The following is a 21,521-nucleotide window of genomic DNA, read 5'->3' as shown; positions in this document are numbered from 1 at the left end:
CCTGCGTCTGTCTGGAGTGGGAGAATCATGGTGACTGCCTGACTCGGCTTCTTTCTCCCAGCATTCTGTCTGTTTACTCCACCCACCTAAGGGCTGGCCTATCAAATGGGCCAAGGCAGTTTCTTTATTAAATGAAAGTAACTCCTCCATCTTCTCTAAATTAGGGCTATTTTATTGACTGTAAATATGGAGGCATCCCTATCAGGAGATGATGCCTCTTTGGGATTTGAAAAGGACAAGGAACCAGCCTTGGGATGAATGCAGACAAGCTCCCAGGAGGAGGAAGTACCTAGAGGGTCCTGAGGAGAGAATGGGTAGTGGTACTCAGTGGTGCTGGCAGGAACTTCAGTAGGTGGGAGAGCAATAAAGAAGCCCTGCAGAATCATGTGATTCCTGGAGAGGAGGGGCTTCTGGGTGCAGAGAGCAACTGAAGGAGTTAAACTGGATCCGTAATCAAAGAGTGATGATACCTATTGAAATTAGGGACGCTACACTTGAAGGTGCTGCTTACAGTCACAACTTAGACGGGCATGGGCACTGACTTGAGGAATTCACTTACCGTGGAATCCCTTTGCTCCAGTTGCCAAGACCTCTCACGTTTTCAGTTACAGTATTGAGTCAGCGTGTTCCACAGTACTCCTGTTTCCTTAGCAGCTCCAGGTTTTGCTTGTTTTGTGTTTCTATTGTCAAAAAGAAAAAAAAACAAAACCCTTTTCCCCTTTGACATCTCTGTGGACCGTCTATGAGTGTGTGGAGGCAAGCATGTTGAAGAACAGTGTTGGTAGTTTGTGTGCACAGTTGGGTGGATACTTAGCTTTTTTAGGGTGGGTGGAACTCATAGCAGGGTTGGTAGTAGAGGTGAGCCTAGAGGGCACCCCTGATACGATGAGGAAGATGACCACAGAGCAGAAGGAGGTGGCCAGGACCAGCGGCTTGGTTCCTGCTGCAGGAACCAAGGCATCTGGTCCAGATGTGGAGGGCGAGTTAGCTTCAAGACATTAACAGACTTTCAGGGCTGAGAGCCAACAAGACTTGGAAAATGACTAAATACAGATCAAACTGAGGTAGTGCCAAGGACAGGCAGCTGTCCTGTCTCCTGTCCTTGAAGTGGTTCCCAAGCAGAAAGCCATTCCTAGGAGATTCTTAGGAAGATGCTGGTGTGGACTGAGTCTTCTATTCCATGACCTCATTCTGGAACACTGATGAGGAGCAAATGGTCTTCAAAACAGAGGACCGGGGGTTGTGTTAGCTCCTTTACAGGGTGCTAAAAAAGGTACCCAGGGCACTGAGTACAGGAGCCTTCTCTGCCTGCTTTGACCAGTAGCCAACCGATCTAAGCTTGTTCACATCCGTGACTTCTCATTGCTGTGAGAAGGAGGGACAAGGGAGGATGGGTTGATTTTGGTGTGCACCCTAAGGAAGGATGCAGTCCATCATTGGAGCAGGGGAGTGTGGCAGGAAGAACATGAGGTAGCTGGTACCATTTCCACCCAGTCAGGTGACAGAGAGACAACAGGAAGTTTGCCCAGGCTGTACAACTTCAAGGCTACTTCCAATGCCATAGTAAAAGGCTTTACCTCCTAAAGGTTCCAGGACCTTCCAAAACAGGCCACCAGCTGGGGACCAGGTATTCAAACAAAAGAGCCTTCGGGGGCCATTTCACACTTACACCATAACAGATTAATGTGTCATAAGTGAAATTCTTTCCCTAATTGTTGTTTCTTTTCTTTGTTTTTAATCTCTCTAATGGAAGTATATTCGGTGCTCTTCGAACTGGTGCTTACATGGTGTACATTTTGATGACCAAAGGCCTCAAGCAGTCAGTTTGTGACCAGAGTTTTTACAATGGACCTGTCAGCAAATTCTGGGCTTACGCGTTTGTGCTCAGCAAAGCACCTGAACTAGGTGAGTGTCCCCATCCTCCCCAGTCCCCCACCCCCATCGCAGCTTTACACGCGCAGGACTTACTAAGACTAAAACACTCAGTGTGTACGTCTGTCTTGGTTGATTGCTGAAGGAGTAGAACGTGAGGACTTGAGGATTTTGACGGGGCTGTCCCATCCCTTTGCTCCCTCCTATTTAAATACATCATGTATATTGACAAAAAAAAAAAAACGAGGTTTCAAATGCCAATTTCCCAGCACTACTAAAAATAAGTCACTTTCAGGGATTTATAAAACAACACACTGTCTCCTCTCTAAGCTCCATTAACAGCTGAGCTAACGTTAAAATGTGGGGAGGGCGAGCAACACGGTAATTTCCAAGTCACATAGATAAGTGGACGTTCATCTCTGGAGCTCGGGTTCAGATTGAGAAATTAAACTTCACTTCTGGGGTTCGTGTTCTCATTAACAAATGCTAACTGTTGAGTCCTGCCATTGGTTTTCTCCTTCCTCCCCCCGCCCCGAGTCTGGCCTGGGGAAAGTGAATGTAGGGCAGCTGCCAGAAATCAGTGGAAATCTTGCTCAGCTTATATGTTCTCTTCGCTCTTTTTGGTGGTCCTGAAAGTAAGGGAGGGACAGGTTTGCAGGAGCATTGACAAGTGACAAGTGGTGTGTGCGCTTGAGGAAGACACGTCACCTTCTCTCTGAGATTCCTAATATTTCTAATCATATGGCTTTAGTTCAAATATCTGGATTGTGGAATTAAAAGGCACTTGTTCATGTTTTTGTCTCCCTTAAAAAGAGGTTACAGAGCCTAATGGTAGTGTCGCACGCCTTTAATCCCAGCTCACGGGAGGCAGAGGCAGGTCGATCTCTCTGAGTTCGAAGCCAGCTTGGTCTACAGAGTGAGTTCCAGGACAGTCAGCATGGCTACACAGAGAAACCATGTCTTAAAGAAAAGAAACGGAAGAAGGACGACAGGTTGTAGGTTCATCACAAGACTTCTCCGGTCTGCATTGTGGTTGGTAACATTCTCACAGTTGGTGGTCACATGCTCAGGAGTTCTCCCCAGTGTGATGGGGAGCAGCTAAGCCACCTGCCACAGTGTGCTGTGAAGTCTGCTGCCTGTCGGAGGCTGGCGGTTGGGTTGATGGTTGTCTTCCAAGGTCAAAGAATAACAACGAGTAGCCAAACACTCTAAAACCTTTCCTGTGAGGATCAGAATGCAGACACAGGGCTCTACATGATCCAGAGTGAATGCTGTGTGTCCCCGCAGCAGGCACATACGCACGTAGCACCATGAGCACAAACTCAGAATAAATGTGTTAATATAGATTCAGTTAGTCAGTCGATGAATTTATGTAAGCACCTATGATTAGAATGCAAAGCTACTTGACATAGATTTTTACAATTTGAAGACTACAGACCAGGCCCCAGGAAGTTCTCTGTGCATGTGTGTGTGTGTGTGTGCACATTTGGGTGTGTGAGTGCAGGTATATGCATGCTCTGATGTGCATGTGGAGGTTGGAGGACAACCTTGGGTGTTGAGCTCTTCCCATGTGAGAGAGGGTCTCTGTCGTACCTCTAGTGTACACCATGCTAACTGCCCCCCCCAATTCTGTCTCTGCTTCTTTCTTTAGATGCTTGCTTAACACATGGCAGCTCTTTTATGACTTCTAAGGGTTTGGATTTAGGTCCGCACACTTCTTGTTGAATTTGCTCGCATGAACTAACACACAGAAACTCTTTCCTAATGAATCCTGCCAGTTTTCTAATGGTGATACTTTTTTTTTTTTTTTTTGGTTTTTTTCGAGACAGGGTTTCTCTGTGGCTTTGGAGCCTGTCCTGGAACTAGCTCGTGTAGACCAGGCTGGTCTCGAACTCGCAGAGATCCGCCTGCCTCTGCCTCCCGAGTGCTGGGATTAAAGGCGTGCACCACCACCCCCCGGCGTGATACATTCTTCATACGGCCCCAGATCCTTCATAGAAGCATACTAAGATCTGACAACACTTTCCTAAATTAAAAATATAGAACAGTGGCCTCCATATACTCTAGAGCTTGTGTAACAGTGTCTTGTCGGGGGTCAGCTGCTGAGTGTCACAGGTCTAAAAATCCAAACAGGTGTCCCCCAAATCAGCCTCGACCCTTAGAGTGTGTTTGCCTGTGCTCATTGAGGGTTAAATTAACTCCTGGTTTTCTACAATTAGGAAGTCTTGTCAATATCATCTGATTAAGAAAGATTTCTCCATTAGAATTATTTAGAAGTTCTCTTTAGGTCCTACGTTCTACCTTTCTGTAGTCTATGATTTATGGAGTCCTTTACAAATACCAGAGAGATATCATGCGGGAATGCACGCGTGCGCACCCATGCGCACCCCACACTGGTAGTACGTCACCGAGACTATCTGCAGTCCCCCCAAAAGCATACTCCTGGAGTTTTCACCATTCTCTTCTCCCCGGGGACTAAACAGGCATAGTGTTCATATTGTGATGCAGCCATCACACTGTCCATTTCTGGAACTTTCCTACCTCCCCCAGCTGAAGCTGTACTCACTCACCAACCTCTGAATGGTGACAATAAGGGCTCTCTCTATCTCAGTGGAAGTGGTGGACCCAGTGGGTTTAAAGGACTCCCCTTTATTAGCATAAGTGAGAGCAAGAGAGCCGCCCAGCTACTGCGCGTGCCAAATTGCCAGTGCCCACGGCTTGAATTCTATTAAAACCTGCTGAGATTTGCTTTTGTTAAGACTTGGAAACATCTGCTCTGTGTCTAGGCCCTCGCGCAGCTGAGCTTGTCATTGTTGGGGAGCTCTGACTCAGCTGCTTTGCAGCTAACTCTGCGAAGAGGAGCTCAGTCATCTGTGACAAGCCACACGCACAGAGTTGGCTCAACATGTCTTTAGTGGCCGTGTTTGCCCCGAAAAGAGCAGGCTGCTTGACATCTCCTTAGGCACACAGAGATCTTGGGTACAAGAAATCCCAATGTCTTATCTGCTAGCTGTCTCTTGGTTGAAAATAGCTGGGCTGAGGGTTTTAGGGGTGACCGTAAAGAGGAACGTGAATCAAAGTGCAACAAAATAATGGCAAAGCAGACACCTTCAAGAGCTCAAAGTCCTTTCATTTATACTCAACTGGCACCAGTTTCATAAATGCCAAGGGATATTTGTGCCAGAAGATCGACTAGCCAACACTGATCCCATCAAAGTCCTTAGGGTAGCATATATCTCTTCGTTCCTCTATTGCTTCTGCCACAGCTACAAATTTCACGATTTGGCATGACTTAGAAAATGGAAAATATGATGATGATGATGATGATGATGATGATGATGATGATGATGATGATGATGAACAGAGCTAGATTTGCATCAGAAAACATGGCTATGCAATCATAGCCATGATTGCAATCATAGCCATGAAGGCCGTGGAGGACGAGGCTGGTCCTTCTGGAACCCAGCCATAGTCAAAACCATCGCCCTCATCTTCCCCTTCTACCATCCTGAACGTGCGCTCTGAAAAGGACTCGGTTGTAAATTCAGGTGGATTTTGTTTTCGAGATTTCATGACAGATTGATCTCCCTCCCTCGCCTTCCCCCAAAAGTAGCTAGGCCTACTGAGACAGTCAAACATCCTTCTCCCCCGACTCCAGACAGAGGAAAGCACGGCGTTCTTCAGTACCACAGATCCTGCTTCCATTCCCACACTGTATTGTTAGACAAGATGTTCTTCGTGTAAGAGGGCTGACAGAGTGAGAGTTAGCTGGGATGGAGTGAATATTTTATGGCCAATTGCCATCATTCCATTTGGGTATTGAATCAGGTTGATATTTTTTAATGAATGTTAAGAGGTTCATTAAAACATCTCGATTAGGACTGACTAAATTTGTTTAGAACATGAAATTCCCTAGACTTTTCCCTTCTTTCCATTCCTAGCAAAGGTAGGCTAGAATTATATCTACATTATAGTCCAAAGAAGGAAGGAAGGAAGGAAGGAAGGAAGGAAGGAAGGAAGGAAGGAAGGAAGGAAGGAAGGAAGGAACAGAACAGGCATTGCACAGAAATGGTGACTCTGACAGGCGTGCCGAAGCAGCATAGTTTAATACAAAGTAGAATTTGGCCCTTCAGTCTACCCGAGAGTGACCGTTGCCGTCTGTCTTTCCGGTCCACCTGGCATTTATAGGCACAATGAGAAGCAGCGTCTCACAAGAGAGCAGAGGATTTTGATGGAAATTTCATCATTGGTATAGAAATGTAGCCACTGGCAACTTCGCTTTCTTTTCTAAACAAATAAGAAGCAATTATGCTTAATAATTCATTGGGGAAATAAAGTAATAGCTCCTGGTAAAAGTAACGGGACACTACCTGTAGTAGTGTGACCGCAGCCATGGGAACGTTGGCTTGCCAGGCCCAGCATTCCTTGGCCTTGTCTAGACCAGGAACCTAGGCCATCCACCAAGTACGTGACGGGTAAGACTAGGGTTTGTGCTTGCTCCATTTATCTGTAATGAAACCTCAGAGTAGAACAAATTTCCAGTTCTTAATGGTATTAAAAAGAGTAGTTATATTTGTGAAAGACGTTTTACGCATGTTGTACATGTGCACATTCATGTTGCTGTATGCGTGTGTGCAGAGGCATGCCCGTGTGTGTATCTGGCAGTCTGAAGTCAACTTCAGGTGTCTTTCTCAGCCAACCCCCCTCCCCCACTTGTGTTTTGAGGCAGGGTCTCCTGCTGAACCCGGAGCTCATCAGTGAGCCAGTGAGCTCCAGGAATGGGCCTTTCTCCTCTTTCCCAGCTGGGATAACAGGTACCTACCAAGAAGTCCAGCTTTTTACAAAGGTGCTCGGAATCCGAACTCAAGTCCTCTGGCTTGTACAGCACACAGTTTATCAAGCCAGCCATTTCCCCTGTCCTGAAGCTGATTTGGCATGACTGAGCACTACAGAGACTGGGCAGTGGCTGCACCATTTACCTGTGTGAATCTGTTACAGCTCACTGTTTATCCAGTTTCCCCCCCTAAATGGTCCATACAGTAGGTTTCTCAAAAATCACGGAAGGGGATTTGTGACAGCGAGCGGCTACATACCCAAGCATAGCTCTAGCTTTTATATAAAGTCCCTACTTCAAACCAATTCTTTTCTTTGTAGCATGGAGAGGGAAAAATTGACATTCTTAGAGAATTTTTAATAGTCTTTTCATAAAATTTAAGTCTTAGTCACAGTCATTTGTTTCCACCTTCCTCTGCCCTTGTCTCCTGTTTAATTTGGGTTTTTTTCTGGTTTCTGTTTTGTTTCGACTACTTGGTGGGACTGGAGGTCACACCCAGGGCCTTGCCAATGTTGAGCCAGCCCTCTGCCCCCACAGAGCTACATCTCCTATTCTGAGTCATGTTTTTCTTATTTACAAGGACACAGAGCTGACAAGATACATGTTTGAGGGCTCTATCTATCTATCTAGATCTAGATATAGTCTATCTAAGGGTAATTATGTCTTTGTTATCAAGAGATGCCTAAGCACATTTTGTTGGGCATCTGAGTCTGTCTCCTGGTCATTCTTGTTCTGAGACCAGTCACCCGTCCTCTTCTGGTCACGTTTCCGCCAATGTATGATTGAGTCTGGTTGATAATGTCCATTTCAGATCAGAAATAAGTAAGATTTCCTGTTGAGTGTCTGGAAAAGAAGCCTGCCTCGCTTGTTGAAGATTTCTACCCCCACTCCCTCCGGAGCACGCTGTGGGCCTCACATCCCTTTCTTTCCCCTCTTTGTGTTCCAGGAGATACGATATTCATCGTCCTGAGGAAACAGAAACTCATCTTCCTGCACTGGTACCACCACATCACTGTGCTGCTGTACTCTTGGTACTCCTACAAAGACATGGTGGCCGGGGGCGGTTGGTTCATGACGATGAACTATAGCGTGCATGCCATCATGTACTCTTACTACGCCCTGCGGGCCGCGGGTTTCCGCATCTCCCGGAAGTTCGCCATGTTCATCACCCTCTCCCAGATCACTCAGATGCTGATGGGCTGTGTCATTAACTACCTGGTCTTCACCTGGATGCAGCACGACCAGTGTCACTCCCACTTCCAGAACATCTTCTGGTCCTCCCTCATGTACCTCAGCTACCTTGTGCTCTTCTGCCATTTCTTCTTCGAGGCCTACATCGGCAAAATGAAGAAAACAGCGAAGACTGAATAGTGTCCGGACTGAGGAGGAAGACATAGCTCAGGGTCATCACGAAAAATACTAGACAAAAGATAAATGGCACAAGGAATCACACATGGTGCAGCTAAAAACAAAACACACGTATGAGCAGACACAAAACCCGAGGCAGCTTGGGAGTAATGATTAGCTTGACTTAAACGCAGTAAGTTTATGATCCTTTTTGGGTGAGGACTCACTGAGTGCATCTCCGTCTCAGTGCTGCTGCTGAGGGACCCTTTCCCTCTCTCCTGTCAACTCTAGAACACACTTGATCCAAAGGGAGCCACAGGCGGAGGGATTAGTGGAAAGCAAGCAAAACACTATAGGAAGAGGGGAAAAATCAAGTTCAGAGTTATTTTTCTCTAAGGACAAAGAAGTTCCCCCTTCCAAACTATGTGAGCACACACACAGAGAGAGACACAATTCCTTTCCACCAGAGCTTGTAGAAATAATAAACATGGAAGAGACACAGGGTTTATATCTAGAACAGCAATGCTTTTGCAAAAATCAAGGCCTTTTAAAGGAAGGTTAGCTCATAGCCCCTTGACAAAAGATGTCTTAAATATTTTTACTGCAGCTGAAATTAAGAAGATAGATATGTTTCCCTTCACTGCACAGCCTCAGGCTACTGAGTTTGCTACAACCAAACAGAAGTCAATACTTCCTCACGATACTGTATTTCTGGGAGAATGGAAACCACGCAGCCCACATCCCAAGAAGGTGGTCCCACAGCAGACCTTGCGGTTGAAGCGTCGCCTTGACAACTGTTACTTCTGCTCTTCGGCGAGATATGAAGCATCCTTGGTTCAGTCGCTCCAGACTTTAGGACAGAAGAGTAAATGCAGAATTGAAAAGATAGAGGCTCAGCCAGTTGACTTGAAAATGGGGTTTTGTACTATCTGCAACAAAACTCAGCCAGTCGCCACTGAGCCGGGAAAGGACAATGGGAAGAGAAGGGAGCTGAAGATTCATCTGGGAGACTGACAGTATGTTTGCTTCTCCTCCTTGTTTGGCTTCATGCAGACTCCTGGCTTTCCACATGAGGCCCCGTGACACAGTCCATGTTTTCTATCTTTTTGTGACTTTCAGAAACAGATCTCGGGGCTCTGCCTGATTTGGGGTAAACACTGTGTTTCTGCATCCTCTGCCTTTGCTCCCTAAGCAGCGCGGAGGTGTGTGGAGTGCCCTCTGCTGGCCGAGTGGGAAACTCCAACAAACACACCTTAATATAGGCTGAAATAATAGGCAGACCACGAAGGGCCTGCGTAGATGAATCCCTACGTTTTAAATGCTGTCAAATGCCCGCCATCCATTTGACCAAATCAGAACAGAGCCTCACTGCTTCAAGTAAGCGCCACTAAATTCTAAAGTGACTTTCACTTGGGAACTCGGAGAAAGTAAATGTATTAAGAGCCATATTCTTAAAAGAAAGAAAGAAAGCAAGCTAGACAATGTTATCTGTAATATTTCAGTCCTCTACAAGCCAAATAAATGTGTCGGTGTTCCTAATATTTTAAAGACGCAATTATGTAAAGTTGTTCAATGTGGTATAATAGTATTCTAACTGGTTAAGTAGCTTAATGATTAGGCAAACTAGAGGAAACCATTAGAGGCCGCTACACTTCGTAGATTATGTACTCCTAACCACTTATGCACAGAAGTGTGAGGTACACTGAGCTGCAAAGCCCAAATGAACAGGAACACATTTTTGGCTAGCAGAAACTATCGCTCTCTTCCTTTACTTGAGAGTGTACAGGAAAAGGGATTTTTTTTTTCAAATTATTTTTATATTATTTTAGCTTTAATTGTGCTGTCACACAATTAAAGGCAGCTGTGCAGCCTTTCTGTGAGATGGCAAGGGTGTTTTCGGCAGCTTGTTGATGTGTGGAATTAGAAAAGAATAAAGTTTGGTTCCATTCTGTGTGGATGGGTTGAAGAGTAAACAAAGAATCCAATGCAGGTCAAGACCTGACTGAAAGACCGGGAGCCAAGCTGGACTGGGGGGCAGCTGTCGCAATCCATGTTAGCACTGGGTGGTGGCTTCACGTTGGCTGGCAGAGGGGACGTGATTGGAAGGAGGTGTTATCAGGACAGAAGTTGACTCAAGCTGAAAGTATAGAGCCACAACGGCAAATAGAGTCTTAGGGTGTCGTTGTTTGTTTGACCTTTGTAAAGGCGCAGTCCTGTACAGTAATAAGCCTTTCCCTTGCCTTATAGAAGAAAGCGTGCAAAATAATGAAAATGAAGGAAAGGTCACCTGTCAGCTGACTTGAATCTAATCAGGGCCAGCCCGAGATTAAATTCAGATATTTATCGTAGAATACAGGCTACACTATGGAAATAAGCGTAAACTTTAAGAAGACTAAGCTATGCTTCCAAAGCACTTTAATCTTGATCTTCGCTTCATGCTGTGTTCACGTGTAGAAAAACTTAGACTCTTCGTTTGCAGGATGAATATCTAATAAATAGTTTCTAAACCAGCTAAATATATCTAAAGGCATTTTCGGTGTTTATCGTGGGGGAAAAAAAGCCACATGTTTTTTAAAAAACAGAATTCTGATATAGGCTCAGCACACTTTTTTTTTTTAATATATCAGCTTAGCTGCTCTAATTATATCAAGATACGAGGCTGGACCACTGGCCTATGACACATCTGAAACCTGCCAGAGAATTGACTGCCACCTAGATAATACTGCTGTCAGTTCACATTCCGGGCCAGCAAGTTTGTTAGCTGCCCCACTATGCTGCAATAGATCATCTTCCTATTGACGTCCCTGCTGCATCCCAATGCCAGTGCAGTCAGCACATTGCTCCTAGATTAAATGGAAACAGATCCTTAGTTTCATAGAAACGCAGTTTCATTCACTAGGTCTGAGCATTGACTCAAATGTGTGAGTTTGCAATGAAATTCTAGTGAGAAACCCTTCACACAGTAGGAGCTTTTGTCTGGACCCTCTAGTGTCACTTATGAGAAAAGAACAACTATTGCTATTTATTTTATCGTATTTATGTCCAATGCCAGGCCAAAGTATTGAATTAAAATCACAGTTCTCAAGGATATTGTTTCAGGCAGTCCTGTGTCATTGCCCCCGCCCCATTTTTCTAATCCTATTTTATTATAGACATTTGAGACTGGAGGGTAAATACATGTGCGTTGCTTCAGGAGGAAAGCAGCTTTGTTAGGTCTCCGGTAGTATTTATATGATGATCCCCTAGCTCATGCAGAAGCTTCATGTGGGTGGAAAGCCTCCAGGAACCTAGGAGAACTCTTCCAGGGAGGACACCCACGGGTTGTTGTTCGTTTGTCTTGGGTCAGTTATATCTTTGTGATGAGATAAATCCTGTCACCATAGAGTGGAAAGCACCATTCCACTAGAGTAGAATGTTCCAGAAGTCTTGCTACATTCCCACACTGCTCGGTTACTGTCTTATTCTGATAGAAGGAGCTCTTCCTCCGAGCCTGCCACACCCAGACACGAGCCCTGGCACCCGCCGAAAGCCTTTTCCAGGCAGATGCTGTGGTCCCTGAACTACCACAGAAGTGTAAAGGGAGTTCCTAGGAGAATGGAGCAGACCAAATTAGACTTTGCACCTGGAGTTGCAAGCTTCGGGCCTGTGCAGGATCCTTGTGTAGGCACATTTCCCTGGGAACGAGTCAGTCTCGGAGAGCAACAGTTGTGTGAGAATATCCTGATGCTAGCCCAGAGCTTTCTAGCCTTCAAACGCATCTTTTCCTGGTCTTTGTTTGGATAATAAATATTTTGCTATCAGTTTGGGACAGTTGTAGAGCCTGTGGTCCTGTGAGTCATTGTCTTTTGCAGCTTAGTGTTATTCTGTCCCTGTTCTTCCGTATGCCCATTTCCTGGTCCCTGAGCTCCCTGCCATCAGAAAGCGATTAGGGTGAAAATTCACAAGGTGTGGTCTGTCACTTGTGCACATGAGAGTGACATCTGGTGAAGCAAGGATGACCTGTTTTGTTCAAACACTCGATATGAAGCTTTGCATCCTAGCTGGCCTCTGAGCCAGCGAGCGTCCTCTGTACCGGATAGCGACGCAAAATAGATGTTGGTGCCTGTTCAGAATTCTCAGTGCCTGTTGTGACAGTCAGCACTTAGACACATGTGTGAGCCGTAGGTGAACCCACAGCTGAGAAGGCCAGCTAAAATAGACCCAGTCGGAGCGCCACAGAACACCCAGAAGCCTCTTGTGCAACCCAGTGCTCCTCATCCCCAGATACTCTGAGGAGTCGGGGTTCTCAGATACCCAGGCTTCCATGTTTCCTGCCGACATTTGCTAAGGTTGTGATGGGTGCAGCGGGGGCCATCTGGGTGTTTGGAGCAGGGCTGGTCTTGGAAACCACTTTGATTGCAGGTCAAACAAAGCCAAACACAGACGATTGTGTGTCACTCGCCAGATGGCCACAACCATCATCACCGCCAACAACACAAATGCACTGTAGTCAAGTTCTGCTGGCGTAGCTTGCTGATCAAGGTCCGAGCATCTTCGCTACCCAGCTGGGACCCATCAGAACAGGCCTTACTCTCACTGGCATCTAAACAGTATCTTCCCAATGCTTGGTGGCACTTGAGAAGATCAAGATGTAGCTTGACAGTGCCTCCTACTAGTGTGGACGTGTTGTTTTAGTTAAGTATGGGTCTGGGTGTGATCGGGCTGGATTTCGCTCCCTGCTACCCCGAAATAGGCTGGCTTTCTGCTTCCTAGGCCCTAAACTCCTATTCAGAGGGAAACTCACTATCAAGCCTCACAGCAAATCACAGCAATGTCAGAATTCTTATTTTCAAGTGCTTATTTCACAACATTTAAAAGATATTTTTGGTGTATTAAGATTTAAAATAAAGTCATCATAACTTTTGATTTAAAACTGTTTCTAGTTTTTGTTGTTTTTAATCTCTGGTCTGGAGCAGTTCAAAGAGGACATCTAAGACACTATGGGCTCACCAGAATTCTCTGTAAAGTCATTGCTATATCCATGTGCTGATAGAATACCAAAATGGCTGAGATTTCCCTGTGTTCCCTGACAAGATCAGCCATGACATGCAAGGGCTATGCATACATGGAGGTCAATTCTACAAGGTGCCCAGCTCCGCTGGAAGCCTTTAGTGGTGACCTGGTTCCCACCCCTCTTGGCTCTATGTAGAATATGAGACAGAGACAGGAAATGGGCTCCCAGAACCACTGTGGCGGAGGTGGGAATGAAGTTCTATTCCCCTTAACCACTTCAGTTTTGCTATAGCCATACATTTATTTGAAAAGAACTCCAATGTAAATGAGTAAAAATCCCCGTACTCTACACTGAGATTAGTCATGTGACAAGGCAAAGTGATTCGAGGCAAGACACATTGGAGAAAGCATGTAGACTAGGTAGCATGTCCTTAGTCACACCTCAGAATGTCACTCACATGCCAGCTATTGGTGGGGCCATCTAGATCATTCTAGCCTCGAAGTTCCACTGGTACACCCTTAAATTCCTGTTATCTGTTTGATGTATTTTCTTAATTCAGCATTGATGGAGGAGAAACCCAAACAATATAAAGTATTAGTATAAGAAAAAGAGGGATTGAGTAGGAGATGTAATAGAAACTTAGAGTTTCTGTTCTGATATCTCTTAAGGAATAGGTTTCAGACATGAGTACCAAGCCAAAAAAGTATACGAGCTACCACTATCTTCCTATAAATACCGCAGTGGCTTTAATTCTAGAAGTGTCATAAGCAGGAAAGACCACAACGCCAATGCTACCATAGCTTGGGTGGGCTCAGGTTTTGTTTCAGAACTTTAATTTGATATCCTAAGCCAGTGGTCACAGTGAACATTTCTATCAATCATCAGACCAGTTAAAATAACCAAAACAGCTCTCCTGTAGCCTGTTGTGTCTGGTATCCTCAGGCTCCACAGATATGTACTAGGGCTTCAGGGCTTTCTGTGACACCATCGGCAGACCCAGGTAAGCAGAGGCATGTGTGTGTGTGTGTGCGTGTGTGTGTGTGCGTGTGTGTGCATTCACAATCCACAAAACCCAACAGCACACACAATCACCAGCCTTGCTTCTCAATCTGAATTTCCATAGCATGTCTAAGGACTCCAGGCAATGTGAAAAGTTGCTGAGCTGAAGACTTTGATTCCTAGCTATCTCCTCAATCTTGAATGACCCCCCAAAGTCCACCTGTTAGAGCAGGTTCCCAGAGTGGAGTTATTTGGTGGTGGGCCTTTAAAAGATAGGTGGTCTTCGGCCTGTGGGGAGTGCCCACTTCCCGTCATGATCTGTCTCCTGTTTATGAGGTGAAAGATTTGGAGTGGACTGACTGTAGGTTGCTGCTCCTTGACCTAAAGCGGAAGGCCACCCAGTTACAGAGTACAGGCTCCACAACTGTCAGACTAAACCTTTCTTCCAAGTTAATCGGCTCAGCTACCTGTTAACACAGCAAAGCTCTCACTGATAAAGCCCTGTTACATTTTTTTAATAGCCTGTTATATACTTTCTTTCGGCTTTTCACTGTTTTTCATCTAATGGCTGAAGGTAGGCACCTCTGGGGTTTTTTTTTTCTTTCTTTCTTGTTATGATTGACAGAGTCTATGTTTTGATGGAAGGGATTATAGTATGACACCCTGGAAGCCTAAGGGTTAAATGCATGTGGCAGCCTCCTCCTGACTCCCGGCCTGCCTTCTCACACCAGGATTCTGTAGTCTCTGGGATCTTCAGCCTTCCTGGGGTGGAAGCCCCGGGCTTCACACACAGCTTCCTTTCTTACTGACTACACTAATTCCTTTCATAGGAGAGGGAGAGCTCCCCCCCCACCCCCATGTTGCGCTGCTATGTTTTATTTATGAAAGCTCCGGGGGAGGGGTGTTTGAGGCAGCCAGTATCTGCGAGGAGAAAGGAAGCTTTGCCTGCATCCTCTGTGGCTCGTGGTTACACAGGAGTTGCTATAAAATATTGGCATTTTTGCAAAATGAACACTTGGTGTCCAAGTGAGAAGCAATTCTGATTTCAACTGAGTTTTTAAATTATAAAATCAACAGAACATAAGCAAATTGACTTCCCATACTGCCTTGCCACTTCTGTTCATCTGTATGCGACCTGACTGGGAGCCACCAGCCTCTGTGGGACGCTTTATTTTATTTTTTTCTGGATTCTAGTCCCACAGATAGCTCTGACATCTGCCAAGTCTCTTGCATCTAACTCTAGAAATCGCCTGGAGGGAAGAGCACTAGCCAGCTTGAAGTTGACCAGGTGTCTTCCTCCGGTCCTTGCCAAACCCATCACTGCATCCCATGGTCCTTGAGCTCTGCAGGGCCAGTTCTGTGGCTCCCTGGCAACCACTGTGCCTCTTCCTTGGCTCCAAGATGCTGTTTTCCCATGGTCTGTGTGAGAAAGTTCCTCCCTCCGGAGCCAAACACAGGTCTGGAAACCAGCAGACTGGGTGGGGCTCTCTGTTCCACTCTCCTGCATGGGTCAAGGTTTCCTCTGGGTAGACCTCAAGAGCCTAGTTTTCTCTTCCCTGTGTGGATAAATGTCCTTAGCCCCATCCTGAGTGGACCCCCTGGGGGTCATTGTATTATCTCCTAAATCTGCCCAGATGTAGCTGAGACCCATGGATATGAACCCCAGCTCTCCCCCTGAAGATACCTTTATCATAGGTACAGACATATCTGAAACTGAAAGAGAAGGAAGGAAGGAAAAGAAAAGAATAGAAAAGAAACAGAAACACACATACATCATAGAATGACAACATCCTTAGTCTCATACAAATCCAACCTTGGCAGTGGGAATTGGTTTTTGGCTTTGGTTGTGGTTTGGTTTATTTAAAAGAGCAGTCATAATTACCGAGATTATATTTATTGCTGCTTTGCAGCCTTCCCATGCGCTCCTCTCCCTGTCTGGAGCATGCGGAATAGGCTACCCCTGCATGTGCTCCTTTCCCTGTCCGGAGCGTGCAGAGTAAGCTGCCCACGCATGCGCGCGCCCCTTTCCCTGTCTGGAGCATGCGGAGTAGGCTACCCTTGCATGAGCTTTTCCACTTACTAGGCCTTGTCACTGCAGAAAATGGATTGGTTGAGAGTGTGTCCATTCGACTCTAGATTTCTAGAGACCCGTAGAGAACTATATATTCGCTGGAATAATGAGGAGATATTAATCTGCGTTGTTTTTTGTTTGTTTGTTTGTTTTTTGGTTTTTCGAGACAGGGTTTCTCTGTGGTTTTGGAGCCTGTCCTGGAACTAGCTCTTGTAGACCAGGCTGGTCTCGAACTCACAGAGATCCGCCTGCCTCTGCCTCCCGAGTGCTGGGATTAAAGGCGTGTGCCACCACCGCCCGGCCTAATCTGTGGTTATTAATACAATACACGCCACAGTAGATCTCTAGTATCTTCCCACGCAAGCTTCGGGAGGAGGATCCTTGGGTGTTTCCACTGTGTGCATTTATTCGTTCGTTCATTCGTTCTCTGTGTATGTGCAGGTGGATGGAACCTAAGGCTCATTCCCACATCTTCACTCATCGTCCATCCTAGTTTGTGAGACAAGCTGTCTCACAGCCGCCGTGGGCTTGCTGATTGGGCTAGACTGGCTGGTCAGTGAGCCCCAAGGATCCACCTCACGCGGCTTATCTTATGTGGGTGCTTGGGACCAGACTCCCACCCTCATGTTTACACAGAAAGTGCTTCCCTAGGGGAGCCACCTCCCCAGTCCTGCAGTGTGCACTTCTAACCAGCAGAGCTGTGTTTTCAACCTTGGGATAGGAACTTTTTTTTTTTTTATCCTACTGGGAACGTTGCCATTTCCTGTAGTGCACTGTCTGGGATTAACAAGGGTCTTCTTTCAGACTTGACAGCATAGGTCATAGCATTGGGGATAGATATTTGACCATTCTGGGCCTCAGTTTCCTCATTTATGCAAAAGAGATAGTGATCGTACTGACTGGGCAGCTGTTAGGAGAACTAACATAGACAATACTTATAATGCCCTTAACACATGGCAACCGCTGGTTGAATATTAGTCATTATTGTCGCACCTACCGCTAGTGCGTCTCCGGCTGCTTCTTCCTCTTCTCCAGCTGTTACAACTTATGCCAAACAATATTCTAAACATCTGTCAATAAAGTTTCCACCTGTTCTTTGTCAAAATATGAACAATAATCAAAGCATTGAAACGTTGAGGATAAGATGTAGGGGTAAACAAGTCTCAATAAAGAGGCCATATTTCAGTTTCGGTGGTGCAATGTTTGGCTTGACATTCTTGTTTCAGTTTGGCTTTGCGCAGTCATTCATGAAAAATAAGCCAAGACCTTTGAGAGAGAAAAAAAAGGCTTCTGAATGCCCACTACCAATAGCATTCATTCCAACCTTCCCTAAGACAATTGTTTTATTTATTTATTTTTGCTATAGGCTCATCTCTAACATTAATATTGTGAGAAAAAAAGTTTATAAGGCAATAGCGGGGAACTTCTGTAATTGTGTAATTTAAATACCAGCACTTCTGTATAATACAGTTTATAATTACCTGGTCATTACACAAATTTAATCACCTGAATTTAAAGAGGAATGACCTTCCTCTAGCATGGTGCTGATAGACACGTTTGTCAAGAACACGTAACTTAGTGGTGCTTGGAAATCAAGGTGCAGGATTGGAGGAGCTGAGAGCTCGACTAAGCTACCTAGTGAGCAGCCTCGACTACATACTGAGGTGCTTTCCCCAAAACACAAAAGCTAGGATAAATAGGACGAATGTGTGTATCCTACACAGGTTTCTCTGCTGCCAGAAACTTGACTCCAGGGACATAGCCAACGCCCTGAAGATCATTGTACCCAAAACATCGCAGTCTGGATTTCTCCTATAAAATCCGTAGCTAACTGAATAGGCACTTGTCATCCGAGGTCCGGGAGCGTGTGTTACTCACTGAGAAGTGTGCTCAAGTGCACAGTTTCACTTAGCTTCCGTTTTTAAAGGTCCCTTAGGAGCCCTGGGGAGAAAGTTGAGGAATCACATTCGCTTACTTGTCCATGCAGAGTGAGAGAGCTATCTATAGAGCTGTCTGTGGGCAGTTTAACTGTGCGAGTTACATAAAGCTCGCCTCTATTAGATGTACGCGTCCTCTAAGGTATCCACACACTCTCTCCTTCTCCATTACTTCACCCTGAGAAGACAGCACCTGCATCTCAGTTATATTCATGGCCCTCTGGCAGCCAATCAATGCAGTTCTGCCATCATTCGTGCCCAGTCTAGTATTCACTGCATGCAGAATATCATGGGCTATTTCCCTCTCTCTTTTTAATTTTCATTACAGAAAGTTTGCTAACAAAGAGAACCATATATTCCATCCAAAAGATTATTTCAGGTCTCACTGAAATGGCTCGCTGTAAAAATTACACGTGCATTTTAAAAAGCACAGCACTCGGGAGGCAGAGGCAGGCGGATCTCTGTGAGTTCGAGACCAGCCTGGTCTACAGAGCTAGTTCCAGGACAGGCTCCAAAGCCACAGAGAAACCCTGTCTCAAAAAAACCACACAAAAAAAAAGCAATGTGACGTAGTTACTACATTCTGAAATGTTCCTGATAGTTTGGTTAGCAAGGAACTTGATCGTATCAGTCACCAATCAAACCTTCTATTGTGAGAGCTTTAGAAGGGTCAAAGGGCAGGGATGGTGCTGAGAGCAGGACATTGAGTGCTCATGTTCCCAATGCCTAACTTTTTTTTCTTCTGACCACATTTATTTTGAAGCAAACCGCGGGCATGACATTTCACCTGTGAGACTGCAAAGTTTTTTTTTTTTTTCCAAAAAGCCATTTTCTTCTTATGTAACCATGCTATTGGTATTATGAAATTTTGAAAACTAAATAGCAGTTTTTATAATGGAATGTCCTAGTCATGTTTTACAAGTCATAATTTGTATGAGTGTATGGGCTGGAGATATGGGCCATTGGGCAAAGCCACTTGCCAGCAAACCTTACACCCTGAGTTCGGTCCCCAGGACAGAACATTGTGGAAGGAGAAAACTGTCAAAAGTTGTTCTCTGCTCTCCATACATAAGCTACAGTGCAAGCACACACACACACACACACACACACACAAAACATAATTTTAAAATAAAGCCCATGGATATCCCCAAGATACCTGTCTGTTTGCTTGAGACAGAGCCTCCTCTCTACATAGCCTAGGCTGGTCTTGAACTTGGGATCCTCTTGCCTCAGCCTTCTCAGTGCTGGGATGAGTAGTGTGTACATATCACACCCAGCTCCAAGAGGCTGCAGATCTTCCCTTTTCTCCCAGTACAGAGATTTGTCAAAAAAATAGCCTGTTCCTATGAGTTGTCCACATTTTGGGCTTTTCTGGCTGCTAGCTCGTGGCACCATTTAGCTATTTTCTCTGCTCCCTGACATGTCTGTGAATGAGAATTGGGTGGGATACATGCATAGGACTTTTCTAAGAACACTGGAGGTGTTTCTAGGAGTCCAGGCTGCTTTTTTCAGGAGACACAGTATGTCTGGATCCCCATCCTGGGTACCAGTGCCCACAGGCCGGTGGGAGTAATTCTCTTCTTATGAACCTCCCTTTCCTGCAGTCAGCTCCTCCTGATGTCCTTCCTAACATCTTAGTGCCTATTTTGATGAGTGTAGTAATATGGAGCGGCAGGGCTGCGTCCCCAAACACCCCAGCCGCCTGCCCGGCTAGCTTTACCTGAAATAATTACACGGAAACTGTATTCTTTTAAACACTGCTTTGGCCCATTCCTATCTAGCCTCTTCTAGGCTAATTCTCACATATTAATTTAGCCCATTTCTAATCATCTGTGTAGCACCGGTCTTACCGGGAAGATTCTAGCCTAAGTCCATCCTGGGTCGGAGCTTCATAGCGTGCATCTTCCCTGGAGCAGGTAGCATGGCGTCTCTCCTGCGTCTGCTCCGGAGAGGAGAGCTGAGGAGTCTGACCTCACTTCCTCTTCCTCCCAGCATTCTGTTCTGTTTACTCCTCCCACCTATCTCCTAACCAATGAGAGCCAAGCAGCTTCTTTTATTTTAACCAATGACCTTCCTCCATCAGATGAGTCCCTCAATCGATGATTTCCTTAAAAGATGAAACACAAGTTTAGTATTCTGCCATTTTTTCCATATGTATCAACTAAAATTCTTCTGCATGAAATTTTTTTTTGAAAAATGTCTTACCCTAAACCAGTCGTTCTCAACCTTCCTAATGCTGTAACCCTTTAATACAGTTCCTCATGTTGTGGTTACGCCATCCATAAATTATTTTATTGCTACTTCATAACTGTAATTTTGTTACTGTTATAAATCCTAATGTAAATATCTGATATTCAGGATATCCAATATGTCATTTTTTGTGGGAGTCTCGACTCACAAGTTGAGAACCCCTGTCCTAAGGCAATCTGAATTTATACAGACAGGGTGAGCAAGTCCCTGATTCTTTGCTTAAATAATCAGTTTACAGATTTAATACACAGCCCCCATAAATGCTCACAAGCCCTGAACTTTTTCTTTCACTCTTTCATTATCTTTATGAATGCATTGACTTCTCTATATTCAATACATTTGACCCAATCCAAGTCCTTGATAATTTTCAACTTCTCAGATCCTCTCATCCATAACCATGGGCATCTACATGTTCTTGTCATGTCCTCAGTACCCTTAGATAATTTCTGTTCTTCTTCATAGCATAGTAGGATGCCCCGTGCTTTACAGACTCAAACTGAGAGCCAACCATTTCCCCAAAGACCCAATGTTTCTTTCAGGGGCAAAAACATGAATATTTTCTTACAACTCTAAATCACTCATATTTGGATACAATGAACTACACTGCCAGGTGGAAAACAGGCATATTTCCAAGACTGAAATCCCATGGGGGTGCATTTGCCGAAGTCACTTCCATCAACAGAAGCACCAAACACTGTAAGATTACCCACGAGCTTTGAGCGCTTCCTCCCTTTTGGCAATATAACCATTAAATTCCTCCAAGGCCATTTTATCCCCCAGTGACCCCAGCGAGCTGACTAGAAGTGGAGAAATCTAATTGTGCAATCAGGTGCATATAAAACCCAAGGCGCCAAACATGTTCTCTCACCATGACAAAAGCAGGTCAGAGCTTAAAGAAAATTCACGAAACCCATCGCGCAGCAGGCTGCAAAGGATCACGACAGTTGCTTAATTATGTTTCGGTTAAATAATTCAAAAGAAGTGTTCTGATCATAATTTTAATATTTTATTCCACATAAAACAGGAAGAACGACCAGAGGCTTAGTGTCTCAGCAAGGGCAAACATTTATCTATTCAGTCAATAAATATTTATGTGCCCGGAAATCTGCGGCACCTGTTCTTAGTTCTTATAGCTGTGAGATTTGAAATTAATTTCTCAAATAGGCGTTTTGGATTTGGAGAGATGACTCAGCAACAAGGAGTCCCCTTGCCGTGCGA

The 21,521-nt window shown here is 45.1% G+C and overlaps 1 protein-coding gene across 1 annotated transcript in view; it reads left to right on the top strand.

The window, feature by feature from the left end:
- The window catches only part of Elovl6 (ELOVL fatty acid elongase 6), a 104,272-nt gene extending 93,703 nt beyond the window's left edge, over window positions 1-10,569 (top strand). Inside the window, exons 4-5 of the mRNA XM_075981354.1 lie at window positions 1,754-1,905; window positions 7,653-10,569. Coding sequence (XP_075837469.1) covers window positions 1,754-1,905; window positions 7,653-8,077 — 577 coding nt within the window. The 3' untranslated portion in view covers window positions 8,078-10,569. The remainder of the gene's footprint in view (window positions 1-1,753; window positions 1,906-7,652) is intronic.
- Window positions 10,570-21,521: the final 10,952 nt, after the last annotated feature.

Source organism: Microtus pennsylvanicus, chromosome 7, assembly GCF_037038515.1.
Source record: "Microtus pennsylvanicus isolate mMicPen1 chromosome 7, mMicPen1.hap1, whole genome shotgun sequence".
NCBI classification, from domain to species: domain Eukaryota; kingdom Metazoa; phylum Chordata; class Mammalia; order Rodentia; family Cricetidae; genus Microtus; species Microtus pennsylvanicus.
The sequence above is the reverse complement of the archived record's forward strand: the minus strand, read 5'-3'. Positions and strand labels throughout refer to the sequence as shown.